Source organism: Indicator indicator, chromosome 30 (genome assembly GCF_027791375.1).
Source record: "Indicator indicator isolate 239-I01 chromosome 30, UM_Iind_1.1, whole genome shotgun sequence".
Lineage (NCBI taxonomy): Eukaryota > Metazoa > Chordata > Aves > Piciformes > Indicatoridae > Indicator > Indicator indicator.
The window spans coordinates 5,236,778-5,264,690 of record NC_072039.1 but is presented as its reverse complement, the minus strand read 5'-3'; the positions used below and the strand labels follow the sequence as shown (position 1 = coordinate 5,264,690).

The window sequence follows — 27,913 nt, the reverse complement described above, 5'->3', positions numbered from 1 at the left end:
CTGTTGCTCAGGAAGTGGAACGGAGACCTTGAATGCTCCTCTCCTGCATGGTGTATGTGCTGGAGGGGCTGCTCCAAGGGCACCTGTGCTCCCCAGATAACTTAGCAAGCTGGCACCTGCTAAAACAAGTTTTACACCTGAGCGCCTTACATTCAGCAGGCAGGTTTGCTTGTGTTCCAGTAGAGAGACCTCTTCTTAAACTATGGATTGGGTTTTTGTCACTCTTGAGTAGCACATGCCATGGCTATGGATTGGCACTGACTGGATGTTGTTCTGGTCCCCTGCAGGTTGAGATCCTAGACCAGGCCACCTAACCAGGCAGCGATGGCACCGACCCTTGCTACCGCCCATCGCCGGCGCTGGTGGATGGCATCCACAGCCATCGTTGAGAACCTGCTCTTCTCTGCTGTCCTGCTGGGCTGGGGGTCCCTCCTCATCATGCTGAAAGCAGAAGGGTTTTATTCTTACCTGTGTGATGAGTCAGGTAGGGATGCTGCGTGAATAAGTTGCTGGTATGGTTCCCTGTCCTTGAGTGGTGTGGAACTGGCTAGAGCAGGGCTGAGTTCAGCCCTGGGGTAGAAGGGATGTGTGCTCCTTTCCCAACCTGATAGCATCCTTGTGATGGTGAAATGTGCCTATAGTTGTTGATTTGCAAACTGTAAAAGGAGCTTTAAAGATTAGGAAAAGGTTGGGGAGCTTTTTGACAGCCTTTTCCACTTGGCCATGGGTTCTTCCTCTGCATGGTGGCCTGGCTGTCCTCTGCAAGGGAAGGCCCAGTGGGTTCTGGAAGATGATGATTTGCAGGGAGGGTGTCCTGAGGTTGTAGAAGGAAATGACAGGCTCTCTCTCCTTAGCAGGAGAAAACAGAAGAGCGTGGGTGACAATAAGATTAGTGGAGTCCAGTGAGAGGTTGCAGAGGTAAATGCTACTGGTGGTTTCTTCCTCTCCTCTTTCAAGCATCCAGGATGTGTTCAAACCAGGCTGTGTCTCTGAGGGCTTGAGATCTACTTATCTGGCCCAGCCAGAGGAAGCAGTTGTTCACATTGCAGGCACAGCCTTGCAGGGAAAGAGGCAATCTTGTGGTGTGGGAAGGGTAACCCTGGGAAAAACAACACGTAGGTGTACATATATCCCCAGCCTGGGTTCAGAGAGAATTGTGGTCTGGGGAATCCCACAGTGTGGTAGTGTGGACAGCAGAGTTGAAGGGAACCTGAGGGTATGCATTTGGAAAACTGCTGTAGTGACAGAAGGCTTGCAAGTGCTCAGAGAAAAGGAATAGCAGAGTTGAAGGCGTTTGGGTTTTGCCCAGAGATGTGTGGTGGATGAGGTGAGAAGGTAAAGCAGCCCATTCAGGGCTGGTGAGTAGGGGGTGGAGGAGGAAGCAGCAGGGAAAGAACAGGAGTGGGAAATCAGGGCATGGACCAAAATGATTCTATGATTATATGACCCTCAGTGGAAAATGGCTGAGCATAGTGGGGGAAAGCTGAAGTGTGGGGAAACAAAATGCAAGCAAAAAGTAACTGTGAATAGTTGTGATAATACTTTGCTGTTTTTTTTACCAGCAGCTTGTTACAGTCTTTCTGCTTTGTGTGTGTTTGTGTGGGGCTGCAGAGCCTGGGCTGGTGAACTCAGGGAACGTGCATGGGTTGGAACTTTGTACCCAGCTGTAGCTGAGCTGCTTGATCTCCATCCTATGCTCTGCTCATAGAGTGATGCTTCCAGGTGTGTCCATGTCACTTGGTGTCCAGTAGCACTCCAGACTGTGAGGGAAAGGTCTCAGAGACTGGAAACCATTTAGGACTTCTGCTCAAGGCTGCTCAGTCCTTGCTAAGGTGTGGTGACTTTATCAGAGGCCTGTGTAAGATCTCATTAAACCTCTCGGGTGGAGGCTTTCTGCCACTGAGATAAACCACAGGAGCTGATAAGCAAATGCTGACTGTCTCTGACAGCAGCCATTTTCCTATCTTGCTTCCTGAGATGTGCCCTGCTTGACAAGAGCCCCACTTCACTTGGGGCCCACCTCCTACTCTTTGCTTTGATTGTTTTCAGTTCCTCTGCCTTTGTGCCAGATCAGCGAGAGCGACCTTGGCTTCTCACCCAGTGTTTGCCAGTCTGGCGTTTGTCTGGCTCCCCCCTTGGGAGGAGCCCATGCCACAGACCACAGGAAAGAAGCACATGTTTGAACCACGGTGAAACTGCTGCCCTGGGGGCAATTTCTTCTCCCAGCGACCAGCCTGTGCCCTGAGGCAAGAGAACTTAACCTCTGTAAAGAAATTTATGTAGTCAAACGTTCTCGTTGTCCTCAGATATCTGGCCATCGCTGCTGAACTGGGTGATGGCTCAGTGATGAGCATCAGGGACCAGTTATGCTGGTTTCCAGGTTCATCCATGCTTATTCATTTTCCTTCCTCTGGTTTTTGTCCTCATGATGATAGTTTCAGTGATTTGGTAGGGAAGAGTCCTAGGTCCAGGTGGAGGGAGAGCAGACTCCCTCACAGGCTCCCTCCCAGCTGCTTGGTCACTTGAATGACCAAGACCAAGCTGAGTTTGACCTTTGCTGGGATTGGGATGGCCCTGTGGTTGCCTTCCTCAGCACAGCCCATTGAATCCTGCAGCCTGAGCGGGTGCTTGGCTCGGCAGCTTGGTGCAAACAAATAACTGGTAGCCTTTGGGCACTTGTTCCTAATGCTGCTGTGTGCATGTAAGTATTGCAAAAACAACAACAAGAAAGAAATAAACCCCCAACTTTTCCTAATGAGCCAAAGGTTCTTGGCAGGGCTTTTCATTTGTCAGCAAAAGCTCTTGCACTTTGTGATGCCTTCCAGTGAAAGAGAAAACTAGACCTTGTCCCTTCTGCAGGCTCTTCTCTGAAGGTAGCAGCAGCTGCCCAGAAAGTGATTCTAGCTCATGAAGGGCTCCTTGTCTTCCTGTTGAATTCCTTGCTTTTCCCTGCTTGCCCTTGGCTTCTGCTATTGGATTTTACTTGAGCACTGTGCAAACGTGTGGGGTCTGCTAGACTCTACCTCAGTTTTGTGAGGGGTGGAGATGGGCACCTAGGAAAAAAAAATGAACATCAAAATGGCAAATATTTTGATTTGGATTGCACAAATACTTTGTGCAACAGAGTTTGAGTTGGGGGGGCAGGTTGTGCTTGTTCTGGGCAGCAGGTTTGGCCACATCCTGAGAGGTATGTTTGAAATTTGCTGACGAGGAGTCTGGTAGTAGCACTTTGTTCCCATTTTACTTTTACTACACTGCTGCTTGGCCTTTAACCAACTGAAGCAGCATCTTTTGTTTGGTGCAAGTGCTGATTCCACACTCTTTATCAGGATTTGGGCTTTATCAGCTGATGGGGAACTCGATCTGTTCAGGGTCTTGCGTTGCTGTGATGCTCCTGGGATTGGGAAATGTTTAAGAAAAGAAATTTAAAAAAATCATGAGTTTGATAATCTGCTCACAAAGAGCAGAGATAAGGAGCCAGCTGGACAGAGGGCTTTCTTCTAAGACATGGCTGCAGAAAAGCAAAGGGATGATAATCTAATTCATTTATGGCTTGACAGGGGCATAGGAGGAAGGAGCTGCCTTACAGCTCTTTGCTCTTGTTTATTTGGGGTCTGTGGTGGGGAACTTGCAGGCTGAAGGTTGGTTCCAGGCTGGTAAGATGTGATGATGGCTTGTGGAAAGTCTGCACATGTGACCCTGTAAACAGGAAAAGAGTAAACGTGGTAAATGTTCAATTTCTACAGGAAACAGAGTGTGCTGATTAGCAGCTGTCGGGGGTATGGAGAGCTGCAGGGGAAGGTGCCAGCCCCGGGTGAGAATTGCTGCAAAATGAAACCACAGCTGGGGAGAGAGCAGGAGCTTAGCTGGGGACTGTGCCTCAGCTTTCAGCTGAGAGCCCAGAGTGGGGGTCCTGGAAGTGCAAGTGGGTGGACAGGCAGAGAGGGAAACCCAAATAAATTGCGTTTGCAATGGTCTAAAGCAAGAACATCTCCTCCCAGTTCCCAGAAGTATGACACCATCCTGAAAGCAAAAACATGTTCTTATGTGGGCAGGCTGCAGATCAGTTGTTTGCACATGTCTGTCACTGTGATTTGATTATTTTTTTTTCTCTGAATTTCTTTTCAACCAATGCTCCCAGACCCCTTGGCACTCATTTCTTCTTCCCCTCTCCCCCACCTTAAAAAAAAAAAAGAAAAAAGAAAAAAAAAATTAAAAGATACAAGGTGAGGCTGTGCAAGCTGTGTCCCAGAGAGCTATTGCCAGGGTGACTGTGAGTGTCTTGCCTGCTTGGCTCAGCCTGATCCATGAAACAAGATGAAAGGAAACCTCTCTGCTGTCTGAGATGGCAGTCACTCCTGAAAGAGCCAAGTGTTCCTCTGGTAACGTGGTGTGTGCCTGGGATTTGCAGAGGTCAGCAAAGAGCAGTTAATGATTGACCCTCTCATGAAACCTGCAGCACTTAATTTGGGAGACAGGATGGCTTTAAATGTTCCAGTAACAGCCTGAACAAATCCCAGCAATGAGCTTGACATAAATGATTACTGAGGCAGCCTTCTCTCACCTAGGCTGTCATTCTTTAAATAGTAACTTGAACTACTAATTGGGCAGTAGAAATTCTGCTGCTTGTAGGGGGAGTGCTGTAAAAATAGGCAGCATGTTCTTGTAATTACTGATAAAAGACTTGCAGCTTCTTCTGGCTCGACAGTGAGGCAGCAGCGAGCACACATGGACCGGGGCTGTGCTGCTGGCTCAGCCGGGTGGCACTCTGGTGTGTCAGACCTGGCATGCCTGCATGCAGGGTGGCACTCTGGAGTGTCAGACCTGGCATGCCTGCATGCAGGTGGCCCTGGCAGGAGAATTTGGGTGCACAAAGACAGCCCTTCCCCAAAGCGCTGCTGCAGATGGAGCCAGGCACGTAGGAGACTTTATCCAGCTGTGTGGCGTGAGCTGATCTGGAGCAGGATCTGAGCTGTGATTGAGGGAAACTGCTGTTTGCTGTAACCAGGTGCATTAGGTAGGTGAGTAGTTAGGCAGGTTCTCTGCCCACTAATCTCCTCCTAGCTGTGTGTCATCTGCTGCCACTCGCTCTCCTGTGCTGGTGATCTGGCACATGAACCTATGCTCCCCAATGAGATGGCTACTGGCTGGACTTGGTGCATGCTGCACACACCTGCAGCCCCTCCAAAATGTTCTATTTATGGAGGTGACTCAAAGGATCAGAGGGTGTCAGAGTGTGCCAAGGGCTGCTGGAATCGTTTCCATTACGCCTCAGTGGATCTTCTCTTGTTGCTCAGGGGTTACTTCTGTTTTCACAAACAATTTGTATTTCCACACAGCCTTGTTGCCCTGCCCCTCCTTGGAGCTGTGAGCAGCTGTAAACAAGGTAGTTGGTACAAGCAGGCACTGAAGCTTGGTGCCCTGTTCCCAGCCTTCCTGGCTTCAGCAAGTTTTTGGAGAGGGACAGGTTTCCTTGCTGTTTCTGAGCTGTGTGCTCTTTGCCTGCTGGTGCTGTTGCTCCTCGTGGATGCCATCAAAGGGGCTGCTAGCAGGCATGTGCTGAGGGAGCTCCTCGGGGTCGTGTTGCAACTGTACACGTCAATAGGTCAGCAGCAATTCCTCTGCTCCAGCTTTAAATGCTGAATGTTTCTCTTTTGAGATCCCTTCCTGGGGAGGGTTGACAGGCTCTTTAACACATGCAGCCAGGAGTTATAAGGTCACTGCACTATCCCTGTCCCTCCACCCTTCTTCCACTCCACAGCTGAGCTATCTCTGTAGAGTGCTGATACAGGGAAACCACTACTACTTTGTCTGTCTTTTCCCCCCACCCCCCACCTTGTTTTCCCAAGTTTAACCTCTCACCCACATCTGTTTCCTATGAATTTATCTTTGTGGAGAGCCCAAAAAGCCTCAATGCTGTGTATGAAGCTGTGTGCTGTGCCTGCTTCATTGATACGCTGCCAGAAGTCAGTGTTTAAGACCCTGGGACACACTATGAGGAGATTGTGAGGGGAAAAAATGGATTGAGGTGTAGTGTGAAAATTGCAGAGGTGCTCCCAAGTCTGTCCAGGACTGATTTCTAAGGATGTAACTTGGGATGTTCTGGCTATAGGCTGTCCTCCCTGCAGAGGGCTACTGACAGGACATGTGGCCTTTTAGGGATATCTCTGCTGCTTACTCTGGCTATCCATGACCAGCAGGGCAAGAGAAGGGGCAGATTAAGTTATCAAATCAGGAGCACAAGGCAAGGAGAAGGAACAAGCATTGTAACTGCCCACAGGCAGTTTGAGACCGTCTTAGTGTGTAGTGAGAGCTCTCACCAGGGCCAGTAACTTGGGAGCAATGTAAATGGAGAGAAATGCCATGCACCTTCCCTGGAGTGCTGGCAGGGGACAGGGCAAGGTTAGCAGGCAGCTCAGAAGCCCTGGATATCAGCATCTGGATTGCTGCTAATGCCTCATGTCTGGAAGGTGGAGCATGATTTGTTTGCAATGGACACAAAGCTGGGAGAGTTGTTTTGGCCAGATAGAACCAGGGTGAAACCAGCAACTGTAATGGTGCTGAGGCTTGGGTAGAAGTGGGGTGTTGTGAACTGCAGAGATGCCAGGAGGGAGAGAGCAGCCAAGATCTCCTCCATGAGCTGCATCAAGTGGTGAATGTGAAGTCACTTGTACATGAGGGATTCCTGCTAATTAACTAAGCACAGCTCCCTGGGAACCTCTAGTTCTTGCTTCATGTGGATGGGTATGTGGGTGACTTCCTCTTTTCATTGACCTGGGAAAGTTCAATGTTGTTGAATATGGAGGAGAGCATTTTATGTCACTGGCCTGCAGCAATAAGAAAGCAAGTGCTTTGTCATGCCAGCAAAGGTTACTTCTAAGTCAGATAAGCTCTGGGAGAAGGAGAGCTGGAGTGCACTAGAGCTCTGAGTTGGTAAGTCTAAAGGCACAGGCACGTGTGCTCACTGAGGAGTTGTAAGCCACCTTGGAATAGGCTTGTGACAGGAGCAGAGTTGAGATGAGGCAATAAAACTGCTGTTGCAAAGGAAAGGGAACTTCTTTCTTCCATTTATTTATTTATTTATTTGAAACTGTCCTGTCTCTGTAACACAACGTGGGCTCTGTTCAGCCTGGGAGCTTGCTTGCAGAGTTCTTTCTGTAAGGGCAAGAACAGAAAGCTGGAGATGATAATTGATCTGTATGGTCTAAACCCACTTGGAAAGAATAGAAAGTGCTAATTATGGGGCAGAAGTTAAAGAAGCATCAATCCTTTAACACATGGAGAAGGCAGGTGAGCTGCCAGCCCTCCTGGGAACAAGGTAGTTAAATCCAGGAAGGATTTTTCAGAACCAGAGCAGTCGGGAAGCAGAGTGGCTACTGCAAAGCCATTCCTCATCCCTGTATCCGCAGTGAGGGTAGGAAGCTTTTCATTTGAGCAGGCTGTAGCTCTGTGCCAGGCCTTGTCAGCCCAGTGACTGGACCCAAAATAACCAATTTGGCTGCAATTATCACTCCCAGTTTAGTTACAGAGAGGAGCTGTGAGGACGTGCCAGTTGCAGATTAGCAGGACCTTATTTTTGTATTAGTTTCTTCAGGCTTTGCTGGGTTTAGTCCCCTGCAGTAGCCAAGGCCTTGCTGTGTAGTTGTTTTCATAGAGTAATGAATTTCTGTCCTTAGGTTGTGACTCTGCTTGGGGTACTTGTCCCCTGGGTGTCTGTGTACCCCTTTCCTTGCTCCCAGCTGAGCTCATCAGGTTTCTCTTGTCACAGAGTCATAGAATTGCTTCAGCTGGAAAAGATTTGAGTCCAGCCATCAGCCTAACCCCACCGTGGCTGTTAAACCATGTCCCCAAGAGCCATGTCCACACGTTTCTTGAGCACCTCCAGGGATGGTGACTCCACCATCTCCCTGGGCAGCCTGTTCCAATCCTTCACCACTCTCGCAGGAAAGAAATTTTTCCTAATATCCAACCTGAACTTCCCCTGGTGCAATTTCAGGCCATTTCCTCTTGTTCTATCACCTGATACTAGGAAGAAGTGACTGATCCCCTGCTCCTCTTCTTTCCCTTCTCCATTTCTCATTGCAATAACAAATGGAGTGTGCAGGAGGATGCGTGCCCAGTGTGTTGTGGTACCCTGTGTGTGTCGAGCTCTTTCTCTTCCTCCTGCAATGCTGTAAGCCACATCCTAATACGATGGTCCTCTCTCATCCCACATAGAGAACCTCACCAGCAGCCCTCAGCACGACAACAGCACAGATTCAGAGCACAAATGGCCTACCTGCAATGCCCAGGATGAAATGCTGAACTTGGCCTTCACCATTGGGTCCTTCCTGCTCAGTGCAATCACACTGCCCCTGGGAATTGTCATGGACAAGTATGGTCCTCGCAAGCTGCGGCTGCTAGGCAGGTTGGTATCCTGGGCTCCTGGGGTGGACTGAGGGCTGAATTCGTGGCTTGTCTGGAGCAGATGGGTGCTGTTTTGCTGCTGTGCCTGTTATGGGATTCCTGCAGTCTCAGGAACTGCGTGAGGGATGGGGCTGGGACCTATTGGGAGCTGCTGGCTATACACAGGGTAGCAGAGTAGCTCTGGGATGACTTTGGCCAGCAGAATGGATTCTGCCATAAGGGAAGGGCCTAGGACTCTGTGTCCACACTTCAGCTCTCCAGTGTTGCTCTGTGCTCCCTGACCAGATGGAGCCTGGAGGAAGAGTGGAGTCATTTGTGAGTCATGATGGGTAGCTTTTTCCTTGAGCTGGGAGCTATGTCCTGAGAGGCACAAACCCAAGATGTTACATCATCATTTGCAAGCTGGGGAGTTAACTTGGGGATAAGCACGTCCTGCCTGCCTTTTCTAGGGCCCTTCTCTGCCATGTGGTATGTGCTGCTTTCTGCCTCAGACAGCAAGGTTGTTAGCTGCTTCTGTCATGGCATGTAGGGATTAGTGATTTGTTGGGCACAGTGGACCCCAGCACTGCTGAATTTTAATGTACTGAACTGGCCTGCAGACAGGATGAGAAAAACAGGGCAAGTGTCTGACTCAGATTCTGCCAGAGATGAGCAGGTAAGGGCTGTGAGTGCTGTGACCACAGCTGGGTCTTGGAGCAAAGGTTGCTGCTGGCTTTGGTCAGCTTGAGGTGAGGGCTGGCAAAGCTCTGTGTGGGGAAAATCAGTAAGGAATTTGGGTCCAGCAAGAGCTGTCAGTACTGGGAGAAAAGGTTGCTGCCTCAGCCTTTGTGCAAGATTTGTCTGTAAAATCCAGGAAAATACCCAGATATTTCTTTCCAAATTGCCAGTTTCCCTTCCTCTTACAGAAACTGTACTGTGCTTACTCAACAAGGTGCTGAGGAGGTGGATGCATCTGTCATGTACTGTGTGTAGGGCCAAGACACTCATGGTTGTGGTTTTCTTTCAGTGCCTGCTTTGCTGTGTCCTGTGTGCTGATTGCCTATGGTGCCAGTAACCCAGACTGTGAGTACCAACTTCTCTGCTGAGCTGGGAGGGCTTTGGGGGTGAAGCAGCCAAGTGAGCATGGCACTGTGTGCTCTGACTGCCACATGTCCAGACTGTCACATCCCCAGTGCTCTACTGGGGTCTTGCTGAGGACACAAGCCAAGCATCTGCTGGTCTGTGAGAGTTAAGTGGCTCTGGGAAGGGCTGGTGTTTCACAACATGAAGTGGAGCAGCATAGCAAGGGCCACATGTCTGAGATAGCCAGGCTGTCAGCTTTGTGTTTGTGCAGGGCCAGGTCCTGTAAAGCAGCAATTTCAAACAAGTTCATGGTCTTCTCCAGGGTTGGGAAATGGGGAATGGCTTCTCCAGGGTTGGGGAATGGCTTCTCCAGGGTTGGGGAATGGCACATGATGTCTAATCAGCTTTCTCACCAGGGATAGACTGAGTTTGCTTCTCAGGACCAGATAAGATGACACTTTGAATACAGTTCCTTCAAGTGAATCTTCCTTTTAAGCCCCATTCAGACAAGCTGTATCAGCAAGTCTGTTCATCAAAGAAAAGAAACCCTTCCATCCTGGAGAGAAATGATCCCATCCTGAACTGTGTCTTGGAGGAAAGCCCTGGCCCTTCCCCTCTGTGTGGCTGGAAAGATAGTTGCTGGGTCAGGAACAGCATGGCATGTCCTGAGGGTGTTGATCCACTGAGGTTTTTCATATGTCAGGACGAAAGCCTTCAGGGCTCTGTCTCCTTTCCCTCTCCATCCCAGTGAAAGCTAAGGGTGGGTGTTCTGTTGTTGCAGCTCTGTCTGTGCTGATCTTCATTGCTCTGGCTCTGAACGGCTTTGGGGGCATGTGCATGACCTTCACCTCGCTTACGGTAAGTGAAGAGTTACTACCTCACTCTTTCTTTCCTTATTGTGGCTGTGAGCTGGGCTAGCAGGAAAGAACAAAGTGGCTCTTTTGCCTGTGGATTGAATAGCACAGGTTTTGCTGTGGTACAAAGGGACAGTCACCCTTTTACCTGAAAGGCTGAGTTCTGGCAGAGTCAGAATCGCAGAACTGTCAGGCTTGGAAGGGACCTCAAAGATCATCTGGTTCCAAGCCCCCTGCCATGGACAGGGACACCTCACACTAGATCAGGTTGCTCAGAGCCCCATCCAACCTGGCCTTAACCTCCAGGGATGGAAGGGGCTTCCTGGGCAACCTGTTCCAGTGTCTCACCACGCTCATGCTATTCCAGGGCTGCTTCTTACCCGTATTTTGTGTTGTGTTTTGCTTTACCCACCCCTTGCACCTCAGGTGAAAGAGGAGATGGAAAAAGGAAGTGCTTTTGTCTGGGACTTAAATTGTCATATGCCTGTACATGCAGTGCTCAGCTACCTGGCACAGGCTGGGTGTGTTTGCTCTGGATTTAGCACTGACGTACTGCAGGAAGGATCAGCAGGACACAAACCCTTGCAGCTGGGTATGAGCAGCTTTCTGTAAATGCAGTTTGCATCTCACCACAGGAAAATGGTTGTTCCTGAGCACAAAAGCTCTTGCTCTCAGAAGGGTGAGGGCTCCTCCCAGGTTCCTTTAGAAATGCTGCCTTGTTGAAGCACCCAGTTTCATCTCTGCAACTCACTTAGATTTGTTTGGTCCATGGGTTATATTGCAAGCGTGGGTCAGCAGCTGGCAGCTGAATCTCTACATTTTGGTGTTCTTTTTGCCTGGAGACAGAAGCAGTCCTGAGTCCTCCAAGTAGCTGCTTTGTTTTCTACCTCATCACCCTGATCCTGGTCAGGGTGTCTGAAACAGGGCTGGGTGGCAAGTCTCCCAGAACAAGCTGGGAGAAGCACTGATGTTTCTTGAGTTTGTGGCTTGAAAGCTTTTTGATTTGGACTGCATTACCTTGAACTGGCTGTTGAAGTAAAACTTTAAGGTTACCTCTAATTTAGCGTGGCTCAGACACTGGCTGAACAAAGTGAGACCTAAACTTGGCAGAGGCTGGGTTTACAGACCACTCTGTGAGCTGTGATGTTGCTGCCCCTGTTGCTTTCATTATATTCAAAGCTTTCAAAACTCCATGCAGATGTCAGTCTCTCCTTAGTATGTGTTCCAGTGTTCTTCCCTGGAAGCCTTGGCTGAAGTCCCAAAGAACTATGGGGCAAATGTCATCCTGCCACGCTTCAAATGAAAACAAAGAAAAGAGGAGCACATCAGTACTGCTGTGGGAGAGGACTCCCATCCTGCATTGGTTATTGTCTCTCTGGGTGGTTATTAAGGGGTCACAGATTATTTGAGAGTCACTGGTGATGATAGGAAGGAGGGCAAGGGTAGGGCAGAAATTTATTGGATGTGATGTGCTGGCCTGTGGCTTCCAGCACTAGAAGTAATAAGCTAAAGCAACTTAGTGCCCTCATTAGTGAGCCAGTTCTGCAGCACTAGAGAAGTACAGTGGCAGGAAAAAGGTCGAGTCTTCCAAGAAGAGATCCAAGCCTTGAGGAGGTCTGAAGCAAGTAGTGAATGCTGTGAAGTCCCATATGGAACCCTCAGGTGGAGCCCATCCCCTCCAGACAGCACTGTGCTGTGCCAAGAGCTGAGGTGGCTTCAGGCTTGACTTCTCAAATCCGGATTCAGATGTAGTTGCTTGTGTCTCCCTGCAGAGCTACAGGGGCATTTTGGTACCTGAGGCACACAGATGGGATTAAAAATAGTGCAGGGTGGGAGGGAAGCAGTTCTTCACCTGCATCACAGCATAGCTGTGGTGGTGACTGCTAAAAGCAGGTGTATTTTGCTCATTGCTAGCTTACTGTTTTATCCCTGCATGGTTCTGCCTGCAAGCTGGGGTGCTCACAGTTGGTGTTTCAAGAGTCCTTTTCATCTTCTCTTGTGGGCTTTTTCCACCTGTGGCCTATGAAGACGGAGAAGGATACAGGGATGACAGATCCATGGTTTGTGGACTCTGGGCAATGAGGCTTGCCTGCAGTGTGCTCAGGAGAGGCCGAAGTGCTGAAAGGGGAGACTCAAAGACCTTATTGAGGACATTCATTACACAGAGGCAGTGAGCACTGATCAACTTCTGGTGCCAAGCAAGCCTGTGCTGGCTGCCACGGGCGCTGGCTGCCGAGCCTGCGTGTGCATGCACAAGTCAAAGCAAGGTGACTTCTGCCAGCTGCAAGTGACCTGAAACGCTCCAGGAAATGGGTCAAACCCCCTGGTGCTTGAGCTGCTCCTTGGCCACCCCAAGCAGGTTACAGTTGCTGCTTTGTAGCAGGGTGGTCAGGAAAGGAGGCATCTGCAGCGTGTGGGGTTGGGGTGCTCCCCAGGTGCTGCAGCTTGGGGTGCCTCATTGGGTGTTGAAACCTCTTGGGACACCTGCAGGCATGGGCATGGTGTGATCTGGTAGGAGGGCAGGAGATGAATGCTCAGTGCCTGTGCAAGGAATAAACAGGATCTCTGAGGACTGCAGCCTGGGACAGTAGTCCATGAAGCTTTGGCTCTTGGGTTCAAAGCCTTTTTCAGTAACAAGTCTCCAGGGTATCATGAAAGCACATGGCAAGCTGCAGAGCCAAAGCAAGCTGCTGTTTGTTCCTGGGTGCCTTGCGTTGTGGCTTGGGGAGGAGCAAGTAAGTGGTGCTGTTCCCAGTTCCGGGAACAAGGTCAGGCTGTGCCTGTTGCTCAAATGCAGAGGGGCGATTTCTGCCTTGTGACTTGCTCTTAGCCAATATAAGTGAAGATTGGAAATGGAAACAGATCTGTGTTGGTGGCTCTGACAGCAACACAGGAATCTGGCGCTGGTTCTGCTCTGAAACTATTTCATGCAAAGAAATAAACATGTGTGATAAATTACCACAAAGCGCCTTTTATAGATTGTTTTCTGTCCTGTTTTCCTTTCAAGAGTTACAGCTGCTTTGCTCTGATTTTCTGCTACAAACAACACCCTTTAACTGGGGACACACACACACACATCACTGTGTAGGGAATCTCTGTTTGGAAATATTAAGACAAGTTGGGGCTCTGATCTTTTGTTTACTGGAGAACGGGAACAGGAATTGCCATATGCTGAGGACAAAGCAGGCAGTTTGAGGCTTTCCTGGAGAACATATTTTTAGTGTCTGTATAACTTCCAAATATACCCCTGATAGGGAGAACAGTTTAGTTTGAACAAAACCACCATTCTCCAGTAGTCAAGTTCTCAGTCCCTTGCCTTGTTCCACTCTTCCTTCAAACAGTCCTTGCAAGAGGAGGGTGATTTGGTTTGGTTGTATTGCTGTGGTATCTCTTGTGTAAGGAGTATCTTCAGGAAAAAGCTGAAAAAAATCCAGGTCTCAAACTCACTGTAGGGCAGATGAGAAAATTATTTGCAAGAGGAAGTTATTTTATCAGGTTAGGATTTTATGCTTGTAATAAAGGAATCTGGAGATAAAAACAGGGTATAGCAAAATTTAATGTGGAATAGAGATAATACATTGGATATTATTGACCTTTAAACAGGAGGTATAGGAGTTTCTGTCACTGTAGGCCTTGCAGAGTTTGGGCTGTCACACCAACGTGGGCAGAAGTTAGTGGGGGAGTCCCTTCTGGCTTGCAGGGAGAAGATCAGAATGAGGATCAGATCATTTCAGTAGCAGAAAAACAAAAAGCCCACTTGCTCTCTGGCTTAGGTCTTTTTTTTTTTCCTCTCTCTGGTTCATTTTTTCCAATGCTTGCTGCTCTAAAGACAGCATGAAAAATGACTTGGTAAATATTGTGTGTTATTTTAGTAGCTGGTCTCTAGATGAGACCTGTAGAGGCATTGCCAGTGCTGCCACTTGCAGTCTGAGAGGTTTTCTGTCTGTGTATGGACTTTTTCATTTGCCTCCTCACTGCCCTACCATGTAGTCTCAGATTTCTTTTCCTCCCAAGTGCTCAGTGTTTGCAGTTTCTCCCTTTATGGGATTGGATAAGACCTTAAATCTCCTATGGCCAATTTTTTTTTTTTTAATCTAGCTACTTGTTTGGTGGCAAATAGGATTTTAGGAAATCTCTCACCCTTCTAGGGCTTCTGTCCCCATTGAAGCAGAAGCCAGGACTGCTTGCTTTCAGTCCTGCTCTACCTCTCCAGTAGCCCTCAGAGCAGGAGGATCCACCTGGGAGTTGCTTGTCAGCTATATGAAAAAGGCTTTTTGTGTTCTCTGGGGAAAACCAGCCCGAGCCAAGAAGCAGCTGTGTTTGTGGAGCTCTTGCCCTGCTCTGAGCTCCCCAGCAGGAGCAGCTGCTTGTGGCAATTTCTGGAGATTATTTGAGGTTTGGGGTATTTGAGATTAAACGGATGCTCTGCCTGGTGACGGTGAGCAGCCCTTTTGCAACCTGCAGATACAGTAGTCTGCAGATGCTGTTTTCTGGGGTGTGTATTTAGGCCACTGCTTCCAAGAGGAGATTTTTTTGTGCCTGGTAACAGACCTTTGGATCCTTTGCCGTTTCCTGTCTGCAGCTCCTGAAAGCAGCCTGTTGGCAGCTCTCCCGCATGCAGGGATCTGGGGATGGGTGCGGGGATCCTCGCCGCAGAGCAGCGCAGCGTTTCTGCCTCGGCCGAGTGTCTGCTTGGGCTTCACCAGCAGCATCAGGCTCAGCACATCGCTGCTGCTGCTCTTCCCTGGCTGGGGTTATCTGAGGACCTAGAGACTGCACTGCATAGGAAGCTCTGCAGTGAGACAGAGGGATGATAAACAGCCAGATGGATCCTGGAGTGTTCCTGCACAGGAATACTTGTGTTGTAAACACCCTGCTCCTGCCATGACATCGGCCAGATTTGCTTGCCTTATATGCTGCTCCTGGGAAAGATGGATTTGTTTTTCAGCAGTGGAAAGGGAATGTGATGACAGCATTTGCTTGCTCAGATTTGGTCTAATGATGCTCTGAACCATTTTGCTCTGCAGCATCTTTAACCAGAGAAAATGCTGGCTGTGCTTTCAGTTCCAGAAGGCACCTGCAGTGTCCTGCTTTAAGGCCCTCTGAGGATGACGTGTAGTGATGCCAGAGTGAATCTGGGGAGTAAGTGACCTGAAAAAGGAGGTGGGAGGGAAATCTGTCTGCAGCAGAATCTCTGCCTGTTGACCAGCTTCTGGATGATCTCTCTGTAGCCTACAACTTCAAAGCTCCTTCCTGTAATATCCAGCTTTCAGGCCATCATTAGTTAGGGATGGAAACTTGTCCACTTCTGGCTGTTTAGAAAAGAGGCGAGTTCTTGCTTTCCCAGGAGAACGGGAAGGTCTCACACCTCTTTCTGCCTGTTCTACTCTGCTTTAGGGTACTGAGTGGAAGCAAGGGCTGGAAAGCCAGCCTGGGAGTGCTTTTGCTGTTGAGGTGGCAGAATTGGCTGCTGTGAGTTGCTTCTAGCTGTCCCTACCAGGAACTTTGCTTTCCCAACAGATCCTTGCAGAGCCATCTTGTTCTGCTCTCAGCAATGCCATCACACCTGACAGGAGCCCAGGCAGCAAAGTAGAGTGGGTGGCAGGAATAGCAATGTGAGGTGCAGTTGTCTGCTGCTTGCTGCAGAGTTCAGCAGGTTTTTAACTTGGTCAGGCAATAAGGCCTTGGATGTTTGTGGTTGCTCTCCTGCACCTAGCTCCAAGATAGTGTGTGTGGGTATCTGAGCCACCCATCTGATAGAGAAATGATCAGCTTTATTCCCTCTCATAGAAGGAGTCTGCTTTCTCAGAAGGAGCCAGGGACTTAGCTAGAAATGGAAATGAAAACAGCAACACAGCTCACATTTTCCTCTGTTCCTTCTTGTTATAACAGGAACTTTCTGGTCTACTGAAAAGATTTGGGTGCTGACCCTTGGTGCATAAACAGTGCATAAACAAACCTGGTAGTTGAAGGCGTTGCAGGGTGTGTTGAAGACTGCAGCAATCAGAGCCTGTCTCTAACAAGCCTTGACTAAAAGGGGAGTGATGTGTAGAGGACTTGGGCACATTTTTTGGAGAGGAAAAGAGGTGATGGCTATATGTTTGGGTAAGGAACCCTTAAAGAAAGCACAAAGGCTGGAGCTAACACTCCTGTGCTGAAGGTAACCAATGCAAAGTATGCTGTCAGGATGGAAAGAAGCAGTGTCACTGAGCATGTAAGTCTTGGCTTGTAGATGTTCTCTGACACTGGAGATAAGTTATTCTGGAGTAAAACTGGTTGCTTCAGATTCTGATATCCAGGACTCTCAATCCTAAATGCCATTATCTTTTCAAGAAAGCCTCCTTCCCTGTTCTTCCCCTCCCTTGGCAGCAGCTTGTTTGAACCAAGTTTTTTCTTTCACCAGCTGCCCAACATGTTTGGTGACCTTCGTTCCACGTTCATTGCTCTGATGATTGGTTCCTATGCTTCCTCTGCTGTGACTTTTCCAGGAATCAAGGTGAGGACGTGGGATCATGACTCATGACCAGTGTTGTTGTGCTAGAGTCTTGCACCATTTAGCAATAATGTGGAAAGAAAGAGAGACTAGTTGCTAAAACATTCTTAGAGATGTCTTTGCAAGATTCAGTTCCTGTCTCTTCTGGACTTTCCAAGCGACTGTCTCAACTCAACAAATACTGCATAGAGAACAGTCTGGCTGCTAATAGACAGCAAAGTTTCAAAGATTTTAAGTAAAAGTGAAGGCCTGAATTTTTTTTTTTGTTAGGAGAAGTTGTTTGTTTGTTTGTTTTTTAAAGTCTGAGGGGTATATACATGTGTATATTTAACCCGTGTGATTGTCACAGGTGGTTGGCTTTGAGCACAGTTCAGAGCTTGTAAACAGCACTGAAAGTACAGAAGAGATGGGCACTTGGGCTGCCTTGGTAGAGCACTTAACTCTCTGAACCAAAGATATTTAATTGCAGAGTTAGCATAAGGGGAATATAGTAAAGGTAAGCCAGGCTCAGGTGTGCAGGGAAGTTCCTGCTGGCTTTCCAAGCAGGAAATCCTAGATGCAAACCTTTCATGGCAGTCACCTGCACTACAGCTGCTTGCTATTCCAGCTGGAGGTCCTCTTGGTGCTATACTGCTGTTAAAGATGTGAATATCCATATTTTTCCCAGCCTGCATGTCACAGAACTGTTTTCTTATCACTGGAGTTAAACCCATTTTAAAATGCAGCATGCTTTTCTTTCCCACAGCTTCCTTTCAGACCTCATTCAAAGAATATTGAAGTATCTTTCTGCTCTTGTAGCCAAAAACATATTCCCTTGTGATTTCCAGGTTATATATGACTTTGGGGTCTCCTTCATCCTTATTCTCCTTGTCTGGGCAAGCTGTGCAGGACTAGTTTTCCTCAACTGCTTCTTCAATTGGCCACTGGAGCCTTTCCCAGGACCAGAAGACATGGACTATTCGTAAGTGTCCTCTAGACTGGCCTTGAGGGCTAATCTCATTCTTAATCCTCTAGAAAGTGCTGTCTTGGCTAATTTAAGGGAGTGGACAAGGAACTCCCTTGTATGTTGTTTATTGCTGCCATTCTTTCTTAGGCTGAGGATTTATGTCTGCCATTAGCATTATGTCATGACTGGGGAATATCTGTGGAAAGTGGAACTTTTTGAAGTATAAGAATTATAAAGGAAAAATAATCAGTCAGTAGTCATAAGTATTTCTATATTGACCTGTGCCAAACTGGCCTGGGGGAAGTGTCTTGCTGTACTCTGGATCCAGACCATTTGTGAGTTTGTAGATGGAAACCAGTGCTTTAAATCTACATATGGCCTTTCTGACTCCTGCAACTTTGCTGCCTCTTGATTCCTCACCCTGTGTTGCAGCTCTCATGCTCTTCACTTCCCAACAGGGTGAAAATCAAGTTCAGCTGGCTGGGATTTGACCACAAAATCACTGGGAAACAGTTTTACAAGCAAGTAACAACTGTGGGGCGCCGTCTCAGTGTGGGGAGCTCCATGAAAGGCCCCAAGGAGCCAGCAGCCTTGCAAGAGAACAACAAGCTCTGCCTGTCTACAGTGGACCTAGAAGTGAAGTGCCAACCTGACAATGCAGGTGTGGTTGCATGAGTGCCCCAGGGGTGGTTGTGCTGGCACAAGCCTGTCAGCCTCTCTGCTCTGCCCTGTTTATAAGAGATAATGATACGTGATCCATGTGCTGCCAGGGCCCTGTGCCAACCACCATTATTTAAATACAATTTCAGTTATATAAGGAATCCTGTCCTTGTATACTTGCTGAAATACACCATATGGTGTTGGCAGTGGTGGGCACAACAGCATGGGCAATGGTCAGTGCAGTTGGTCACTGCTGTCTCTTAGCTAGACTGTTGCCCTCATGGCCAAGCCTTCCTGACTCATGGCAAAAGCAAATGGTTTGAAGTTTCCATTTGCTCTACTCCACAGAATTAGGCGACTCTTCCTTCCTGTTCCCTTGCCTTAGTTACTGGTAGCCAAACTCCAAGCATCCATAGCTGTTCATTGGAGAAGTTTGCAAGACACCAGGTAGTTGCCAACTGTGAACTCCTTGAAGCTGCCACTGGCATGCAGTGTTGGAATAGCTAGCTAAGAGAAGACCTGCTAACTCAGAGGTGAAAGCCTCTTCTGAAATTGAACATGTTTATGAAGACATGTTGCCTTCTTCAAAGACTCTGTTATTCCTTCTGCAGCTTCTCCCTCCTTCATGAAGAGTGTCTTCAGTCCCATCTTGTTGCTCAGCCTTATCACCATGTGTGTCACTCAGCTTCGGCTCATCTTCTACATGGGAGCCATGAATACAATCCTTGAGTTTCTGTCTGGAGATGAGGATCAAGGTAGGATAACCAGCTGCTTTTATCTATATCCTTGGAACTGAGACCTGGCCCTGACTTGGTCCTTGCAGGAGTCCAACGAGCCTGATTACTCAGCAGACACAGTTTGTATGGCTGTTAGTGGTGTCAGAGTGCGGTTGACAGCTGCTGGTAGGGTCTAGCAGAGGGCTGGCACTAGCCCGGAACAGAGGGGCAGTGAGGTAGACACTTGAATGTCAAGCTAATTTTAGCCCAGTGTCTGTTAAATACTATTCTATGTTATTTCCCCAGCTGGGTTTCTGGAAGGAGCCTCTTGGAAAGGACTGTGATCATTATTATTTTTCTTTTTTCTTTTTTTTTAATTTGCAAACCTAGTTCATCAGGTATTTGCTCTACTTACCCTAAGCAAGCACGAAGTGGAGAGCAGCTGACTCTCATGACTAATGGTTGGACTGGGTTTCTCAGCCCAGCAACTGGGGGTGGGAAAAGTGAAGTCATAGCTGTTTTGTGCAGCTTGGTGAGCGCTGGGGAGGCTCGGGGGTGCTGGACTTCTCCGTATTTATAGCTCTGGTTCAGTCAGTGGAGCAAACAGGAAAGACTACGTTAGTTTACTGTAGTTGAGAATACTCAGGATTGCAAAACAAGGCTTAGCCTTTTTTTTTTTTTTTTTTTTTTTTGTCCTTTGTAGTAAGATCCAGTTTGAACTTGTTAAATCTGGATTGCATGGAGCTGATAAATCAAGAGGCACTCCTCTGAAAACAGGAGTGAGCTCTGGGGGAGGGAAAGAAACTGGGAGATTCCAAGTGCCCTGGCATTCCCTGAATTGCTTTGTTTTCTTCAGCCTTTGACAGCCTGCAGCATTCAGCTCTTTATCTGCTGGCTCAAGAGGCAATTTAGATATTAAACAGTAAACAGGACAAATTTCACACTGCCTACCTTTCCCAGCACAGCTTATTTTTTTTGCTTACTTTGTAACTCCTCTGCACTGCATGTTGTTTAATTTCTTTTTACCTTGGCTTGCTCTAGTTGTTTGTTTCATTTTTCCCTCTCCTCCTAGGTACTTGGCAACATATATAGCTGAAATTAATTCTAATTCTGTTTAGCTCAGGCTCTGTATTAAGAAAGGGACACTGCCTCTTGGGTGTATTTTTTTTTTCTGTGCCACCTCTGAGATTTCTTCCTATTTTCCACCTCCTCCCTCTAAATGTAGCCTGGGCTCACAGTGCAGTCCACTGTCTTGGTGTTTCCATGGCATCAGGAAAACAGGGATATTGTCTAGTCGTAGCAGTGTCAGGCTACAAGAGCAGTTCCAAGACTCTCTAGAAATGTAATCTGTGTGGATCAGGAGAAGATGGAATGCTGCTCCCTTGGATTCCTCTTTCCTCTTGCAGTTATTTACTTCAATGTTATTTGTTTAGAGAGTTACTTTTGCTTGCAACTGTTTTCAGGAGCACTCAGCAAGGGAAGAAGAGAGTTGAGTCAATCCTGCAAGTGTTGTGGTCAAAAATCTCAAATATTCCTGGGAGCAGAACAGGAGAAGGATGTGGGAAAAATCATTCAGATAAAGTCTTTAAGTTGCAGTGAGGTACAGTGACCTTAAAAGCCCTGCTTCCTGTACAGATTATAGTGACTTAAACCTCTCATGAAACCCACAGGTGGAAAAAGCAGTCAGCTTGTGGCTGCTTATCTTCTAAAACCCTTAAAAGGTGGGGGAAGGACTAAGAAGTGGCTCTTTAAATGCAGGAGAGAGTAGACCTGTGTTTTCTAGGCCTTGGAATCTGGCTGCATCTTTCATAAACTTTTAGCTTACTTTCAAATCTGGTAATACTTGGAGAGCTTGGATAAAAATCAAGTTGGATAGAATCAATCTAAGGTTGGACTCAATCTTAGAGGTCTCATCCAACCAAATCCTTTTATGATTCTATGGGCTGGAAAACTCATCTGTATGAGTTTTGATGGAAAGGCATACAGAACAGTGGACACAAGGGGTTGTGCCCATGTGTGCACCCTTTGTCTGTTTGCTGTATCCAGGCTTCTGTTTCTGCCGTATCTGCTGGTATTTCCTAGGTGGTGTTCCCTTCTTGGTTTTCCTCTCCTCAGGAAGAATGTTGTTGGGTTTTTTTTTAAGATGGTAAATTGAGGAGGCTCTGTTTTGTAGTAGCTACTGTCTTTCCCTCTTCTGCTAACCCCATGAATTTCATTCCGTGCTTCAAGCTGGCTTCTGCTCTTGCTGTTTAGAGCCCAAGATTAAAAGCTCAGAATAGCATGAAGAGGGAGAATGTGACAGCGTGGCTTGCTTCTTACCCTCTATTAAAAAATAACCAGACAGCAGCAAATCAGCTCCAGGAGTGTTTGTAGAGGGTGATGCCACCTGTCTCTATTGGCTACAGCAGTTGCTATGAGATGGCATGTGGGGCCACTTGAGGACTTGTCTTTGCAGAGGTAATGGGGGCATGAATGTAAGTTTGGAGGTTGGAGTTGGAAGTTCCTCTTGATTCCCTAGCCAGCAACTGGATCCAGGAACGCATCATCAGATGCCATCTCTGGGCATAGCAAAGTGGCCCTGCTGAGGTTTGCTGCAATTATATAGAAGAGAAAGGCTTGTTGGAAATTTCTCTGCATTACCAAGTTGATTTTGGTGTAAATCTTGGCTGTATTGCTTTGGCAACATCCAGAAATGTGTTAGGATGGACAAACAACTTCTTCTTGGTTGTTTTGCTTACAGTGCTGTAACTTGTAAGCATTCTGTGCTGAGACAGGCAGTTTCAGAATTACATCCTTATTTCAGAGCTGTGGTACACCATGACTCACCAGCCCTTCTCTGTGATGCCTACAAACCCATCACACGAGCTGCAGAGAGGAAGTGGAAAAGCATTGCAGGGTGGGACAGTTCTCTTAAGTCTGCTGGCATAAGCTGTTCCTTAGCAGGCCATGTAGGCACTTCTCATGTCTTTAACCCATGGGGAATTTCTACCAATTTGAGTTTTTAATGATTGCTCTCAGATGCTGTGTGGTTTCTGCCAATGTCCCCTCCTCTGGCCTCCAAAGTTGTTCACTCGCCACAAAATGGGTTGGTCCTCACCTTCTTGGCCTGGCTTGTCCTTGCTGGGGCTTTCTGGCTGGAGAAGATGTAGCTGGAGCTCCCAGCAATGCAGAAGAGAAGATGACTAAGGCAGAGTTGCCTGTGCAGGATATATTGCTTGTAAGAAGTTTCCCTACTGGTTCTAGTCAAAATAAACCTCACTGGCACTAGGCAGTCGCTGGATCCCATTTCTGGAACCCTACCTGTTGCCAGGCTAATGCTGCTCAGAACACTAGTGCAGAATCAGAACAACTGAAGCAAATGTGCCCAGTATGTTCACTCCAATGCTGAATCTTTGGGAGGGTAAATAATGAAGTGGGCCTTTGGTGTCCCAGTTCCTTTAGCCCTGCCTGTTAGCATGTGTGATCTGGGGTTTTAGTGAGAGAGTAATGAGTGGGGAGGAACGGTTTCTGTTCTCTTTTTTTTATCTTTTTCTTTTTTTCCCTCTCTGTTGCTGCTATGGTACCACTTGGACTGACTTTTAAATTTTTTTTTTTTTTTTTTTTTTTTTTTTCCTGTCAGTGGCTCTCTACACTTCCATTTTTGGGGTATTGCAACTGCTGTGCTTGCTGACAGCTCCCGTGATTGGCTACATCATGGACTGGCGAATGAAAGAATGCGATGATGGCTCAGAGGAGAATGAGGAGAACAACGCTGAGCAGTGCGTAGTGTGCGCCACACGGGACACGCAGCCGTCTAGCAGGCCTCCTCTGCTCTGCATAATGTGTTTTGTGATGAAAGCCTGGAAAGAATGTTGGTTCTTCAGTATAGAAAAGAAAGCCTGAAGGAAGACTTGATAATTGCAGAGGAAAGGACCAAACTGTCTTCTATGTCCACTAAGATCAGTCAAGAAGAGCAAATTTAAAGTGTAGCAGAGGAGGCTCAGACTTCCCTTCTAGCCTAACAGTAAGAGTAACAGCACTGAAAGAATTGCCTAGATGTTCTTCAGCTTCCACTGATGGAGATCCCACTACCTTCTTAGGCAGTCCTCTAGCCAAACTGGTTTAGACAGAGTTGATGTAATATGTGGAGAATCTTGCTGTGAGTTCCAGTAGCTGCTGAAAGTGCTGCGTGTAACACAAGTTTTTCTCTCCTTTCAGAAGTGACAAGAAAAAGAAAAAGCGTGATCGGCAGATCCAGAAAATTGCCAATGCCACCAATGCCTTTGTATTCACAAATGTCCTGCTGGTTGGATTTGGAATCACCTGTCTCATTCCTAATCTACCGTTGCAGGTGAATAGGTCAAGTGGATGGGTGTGCTGGAGGGGCTGTTGGTGTGGGTCCTGGCAACATGGCAGGCAGGGCAGTGCCAGGAGGTCCTGCCAGCCAGGGGAACCAGCTAGCGGTAGGAGGGATTTCTGGCACTGCTGGGAATCTTCTGTACTGCTTTGGGAACCTCAGTCTTAAAGCGGAAAAACATAATACCAATGCAGCTTACATCTCTTGAGAGAACCTAAAGAAGCAGCTAGAGTTAAAATGTCAGAGTTTATTCGTGATTTATGCACACTTAGAAGTTTCTGCAGTTGAGCTGTGTAGCAACAAATACTTTCCCACCAAAATCCTCTCAGCAGTGTCTGGATGTTTAACCCGGACTTGTTTTAAGCTGCTGATGGTCAGGAAATGTGCTGTAAGAAGAAATATCCAGCAGGTTATTCCTGTGTCAAATACTATGCTCAACAGTACCTGTGGGATTATAAACCTGTTAAAATATTTGTTTTATGGCACCACCTGTTTTTGGCAGAGCTGTTCAGACATTTTATGCTATACTTAAACATGCCTTGATGACGTAGGCAAACAGATACAGTTTGCTTGCACTTGCCTATTGTCCATAATAACTTGTGGAAATTTAACTAAATGAGCCACAAGCACAATGAAAGCCTTGTGAACCTGGCCACAGGCTGCTGGGGACATTTCTTGCAGCAGTGCCATTTACAAATAAGATGGTTAACCTCAGGGGGCACTACATGTTTACCTTGGCAAAGTAAGGAAAACCAGGGCTTCTGGAGAGCAGTACAAATGTCTTCTTTTGTGCTGATCTTTCAGGTTTTGGGTCTGGGTTCCTTAAGCCCACCCAGAAAGAAGAACAGCTTTTAGAAATGGCTGTGTGTGTTAGGGTCTGGAATACCTCAGTAGTATCTAGGATGTGATATTTTTCTGCTTCTCTTTCCAGATCCTTTCCTTCATTTTGCACACAATCGTGAGAGGATTCATCCACTCAGCTGTAGGAGGACTCTACGCAGCTGTGTAAGTCTCTGTTTACCTAGAGTATGTGGCTGGCCAGATAAACTGGTTTGGGATGATAAGCTGTCCAGGTCTCCAAGTGGGAGATCAGGAAGTGAAGACTTTGTGGTCAGAGGGGAAAAATGATGCAACTTGTTTCCTCAGTCACCACTGGATATGACAGTAGCTGGACTGATGTCCTATTTGATGTTTTCCTTGTTTGGAAACAGCTAACCCCTCTGGCACAGCTACTGCCCTGAGACAGGCACAGCTATCTCTGAGCCTCAGGTGAAGCTAGGCTATCAACACCAAGGTTACGTAGTAAAAACTCCAGGCTGCTTTTGTCTAATGATGAGTAGCTATGTGCATGTGCCCAGGTCAAATATTAACATAATTGAGTATATTGCTACTGGTCTGCTCTGAAATTACAGTGGTAAAACATTGCTCAAGATACCATTAGCGATGCCTCCTCCCTTTCCCAGGACAGATCATCCATCTGGTTTTCAACTTTATCAATAGCTGAATCTGAATATTCTCCTCCTTACTAAGCAATGGTTTTGATCTTTGAAAACCAAATCTGCCCCTCTGTCCTGAGCTGTTGGACAGAGGAACAGAAAGAAGCTGTTATTTTTCAGAGAATCACAGAATCTTTGAGGTGAGAAGGGACTTCTTGAGACCATCTAGTCCAACCCTTATGCTCAAATAGGGTCAGCTAGAGCAGATTGCCCCGGACTGCATCCTGTTGGGTTTTGAGTATCTTCATGGATGGAGACTCCGCAATTCCACAGACTTCCTTCTGTCAAAGGTTTTGGTCCCAATGTCAGAGGAATCCAGACTAGAAAACCCATTTAAGACTGCTTCAAAAATGCAAAACCTTTTGGTTCCCTGGCAGCTAGAAGCATAAGATTGTTGTCTTAGGCAAGGTAAATGCCTGTTGCTGTACATATCAGATTGCTTGTACATCAATGCTCTTTGACCACTGCAACTCTCTGGAACATCCTAGAGAGAGGTATTTGTTTTGAATATGACTTCTTAGAGTGTTTGAAGGTTTTGATGCACTTCTTTCTTTCCAAGGTTAGTTTAACCTGGCCCTTTTCAAACACTGCTCAGACGTGGAAAGAGGAAGATGTTAGACTGCTTCCGAGATGTGTTACACCGTTAGCAGTATCCGATATTCAGCACTTTCCTGTCAACAGTATTGTTTAGTTTGACATAGGATCAGACTTGTCCTCTAAAAAAACAAAACACCTGCTAACCTGTTATGCAGGTTTCACTCACTTCTAAAGGGAGCAAATTGTTATGACCAGAGGAAAATGATTGCTCAGCCACAAATGCTGTCATCTGGACAAGGAGGCCATGCTTTTAACTTGTAAATATCAACACTCCTCTCTCCCTTTAGTAGCAACAGCAGTTGTATAAGCCCTTCCACCTGCCAGCAGCGCAGCTGCAAAACAAAACAAGTGCTGGGTTTGATACTTCTTGAGAGCTCAGGGTGAGAACGGTGTAGAGAGCAAGGCTCTGGCCTTGTCACCAGCTGCATCCTGCTCTAGCGAGCACTGTGCAGACTGTTGGGTTGAGCTAAATGCTCTATAAAAAGAGAGGAAGTTTATGCATAAATCCAGGAGAGAGAAGTTGGTCTTATTATGCATGTTTTGGGACTGTGCTCTGTTGTGTTAGTTGACTGGGAATGTCACCTGATCTGGTGATGTGAGCAATCAAGGTGACATATAATAATGCTTTTGCTTTCTCTGTTGACAGATACCCTTCTACTCAGTTTGGCAGCTTGACAGGGTTGCAGTCGCTGATCAGTGCCCTTTTTGCCCTTCTGCAGCAGCCTCTTTTTATGGCATTGACAGGACCTTTGGAAGGAGACCCTCTCTGGGCAAGTTCTTCTCAAATTTAATGTGAAAGCTTGGTGGTTAAGATGATTTAAATTCATTTCTTTGACAACAAAAGGACTCCTCTGCATGGACCAAGGTTAAACCAGCTGAATTTTATGTGTCCCTCAGTCTGCTGTGACCTTGGTGCTGTCCAGGAGATCCTTCTCTGTGTAATTATTCCCGGGGAGGGAAAGCCATTAACCCTTATGCTGGTGTATGGAAAGGGAGGAAGGGAGATGGCTGCAGGAATGCCTTCTGTTAAGTTTGTGTGGTGAGTCCAAGTCTTTCAAGTAGAAGCGATTGAATCTGTGTGGACTTCAAAATGCAGTAGAAATACTCTGTGCTCTTGGGAGCTGTTTTCTCCAATTACCAGTAAATTTTGGGCTGCTGAGGCTAATATCCAAAAAGCCAAGTGGTTATTGAGGGTAGGGCTAATGTGGTGTCTTGACAAGAGTCTGTCTGGGCAGGTCAATAAAATGATGACATGGTAATCTTAGGGAGAGTCCTGCTCTCTACACTGTGTCCACCCCAGCAGCCTGTTGCTCTTCAGTGGTGTAAAAGAACTGCAGCCCTTAAACCCCCAGTTCCAGTCTCTGGAACAAGACTCCTGCAGCCATGATCCAGGGGTACAAACTCCTGCAGCATTTATCTTACACATGTGGAGCTCTGGGCACGGCAGTGTAAATATAAATGCAGTGGAGGCTGTTGCCAATACACGGAGCAGGGCGTCTCCTGGTTTGCCCACAGCTGAGTGACGTGGGCTGGGTTCTGACACTTTGACATGCATGACTGGGTTGTCACCTTCCTAGCCTGCCTAATTCTGCTTTGTCTTTCTTCCTGCAGGTGAATGTTGGCTTGCTTGGTTTGAGCTTCCTGGGTTTCTGCCTTCCAATCTACCTGGTCTGTTACAGACGCAGGTTAGAGAGAGAAAAACAACAGAAGATGGAGGATGCCAAACTTTTCCTGAAAATCAATGGCACTCCTAACGAGGAAGCCTTTGTTTAAACTGGTGCTTCAAATACAACCTCCCCTGTACAGGTTCCTACCACATCCGTGGGTTCTACCTGTGGTCTAAGCCAGGGTTTTTCCTCTCCTGGCTCTGCCAGTCTTTGCTCATCACTGGATGGCTGGACATCATGACTGGGCTTTCCTCAGATATATGGCAGGAGACTTCCCGCTCCTTACTCCAGAACACAGGACACTTTTCTTTTTTTTATAAAGGCCACACAAATGTTGTGTCTTAAATTATCCCCTGAGTACACTCTCCAGCAGCATTATCTGCATAGGAAACAGGAGAGAAGGAAGAGAGGGATGGGGGAAGAGGGAAGACCATAAATGAATTTGCAAATGTAGTGCACTGAAGTCTGTTTTCTTCTCCTCCTTCCCCAACCTTGGCTGACACTGTCTCAGATGCAAGCTTCACTCTCTTCCCTCCCTGAGGCTTCATAATGGTCTTTCTGTTTGATATGTTGCTGGACCCAGTGATTTTAATTGTCTATCCAGACACACCCCAGACTGCTGCTGAGGCAGGGAAGGAGATTTTATTCCTATGTGTATGAGCACAGCTTCAGTGTTTTGC

The 27,913-nt window shown here is 47.2% G+C and overlaps 1 protein-coding gene across 3 annotated transcripts; it reads left to right on the top strand.

Moving 5' to 3' along the window:
• Positions 1-324: 324 nt before the first annotated feature.
• On the top strand, positions 325-27,339 carry SLC43A2 (solute carrier family 43 member 2). Of its 3 annotated transcripts, XM_054394177.1 has the most exons (17): positions 325-479; positions 2,247-2,265; positions 2,914-2,929; positions 6,641-6,670; positions 7,886-7,890; positions 8,265-8,407; positions 9,413-9,468; positions 10,250-10,326; positions 16,726-16,818; positions 17,643-17,776; positions 18,220-18,422; positions 19,033-19,176; positions 22,757-22,895; positions 23,335-23,467; positions 24,405-24,478; positions 26,213-26,336; positions 27,178-27,339. In XM_054394177.1, exons 1-17 carry the CDS (start codon positions 325-327, stop codon positions 27,337-27,339), a joined length of 1,707 nt encoding a protein of 568 aa, XP_054250152.1. The 3 variants fall into 3 exon arrangements, with proteins under 3 accessions (XP_054250152.1, XP_054250150.1, XP_054250151.1); XM_054394175.1 differs by lacking the exons at positions 2,247-2,265; positions 2,914-2,929; positions 6,641-6,670; positions 7,886-7,890 and having other exon boundaries at positions 325-484; positions 8,218-8,407; XM_054394176.1 differs by lacking the exons at positions 2,247-2,265; positions 2,914-2,929; positions 6,641-6,670; positions 7,886-7,890 and having other exon boundaries at positions 325-484; positions 8,218-8,407; positions 19,033-19,188.
• The last annotated feature ends 574 nt before the right edge of the window (positions 27,340-27,913 follow it).

What these genes read in the sequence shown, in the direction of transcription:
- SLC43A2 (XM_054394177.1), top strand. Translation starts at nt 325, where the DNA reads ATGGCACCGACCCTTGCTACCGCCCATCGCCGGCGCTGGTGGATGGCA. An exon ending in TGACTTTTCCAGGAATCAAG is followed by an intron (nt 16,819 to 17,642) that starts GTGAGGACGTGG and finishes TGTGATTTCCAG; the next exon opens with GTTATATATGACTTTGGGGT. An exon ending in GTGCCAACCTGACAATGCAG is followed by an intron (nt 18,423 to 19,032) that starts GTGTGGTTGCAT and finishes TTCCTTCTGCAG; the next exon opens with CTTCTCCCTCCTTCATGAAG.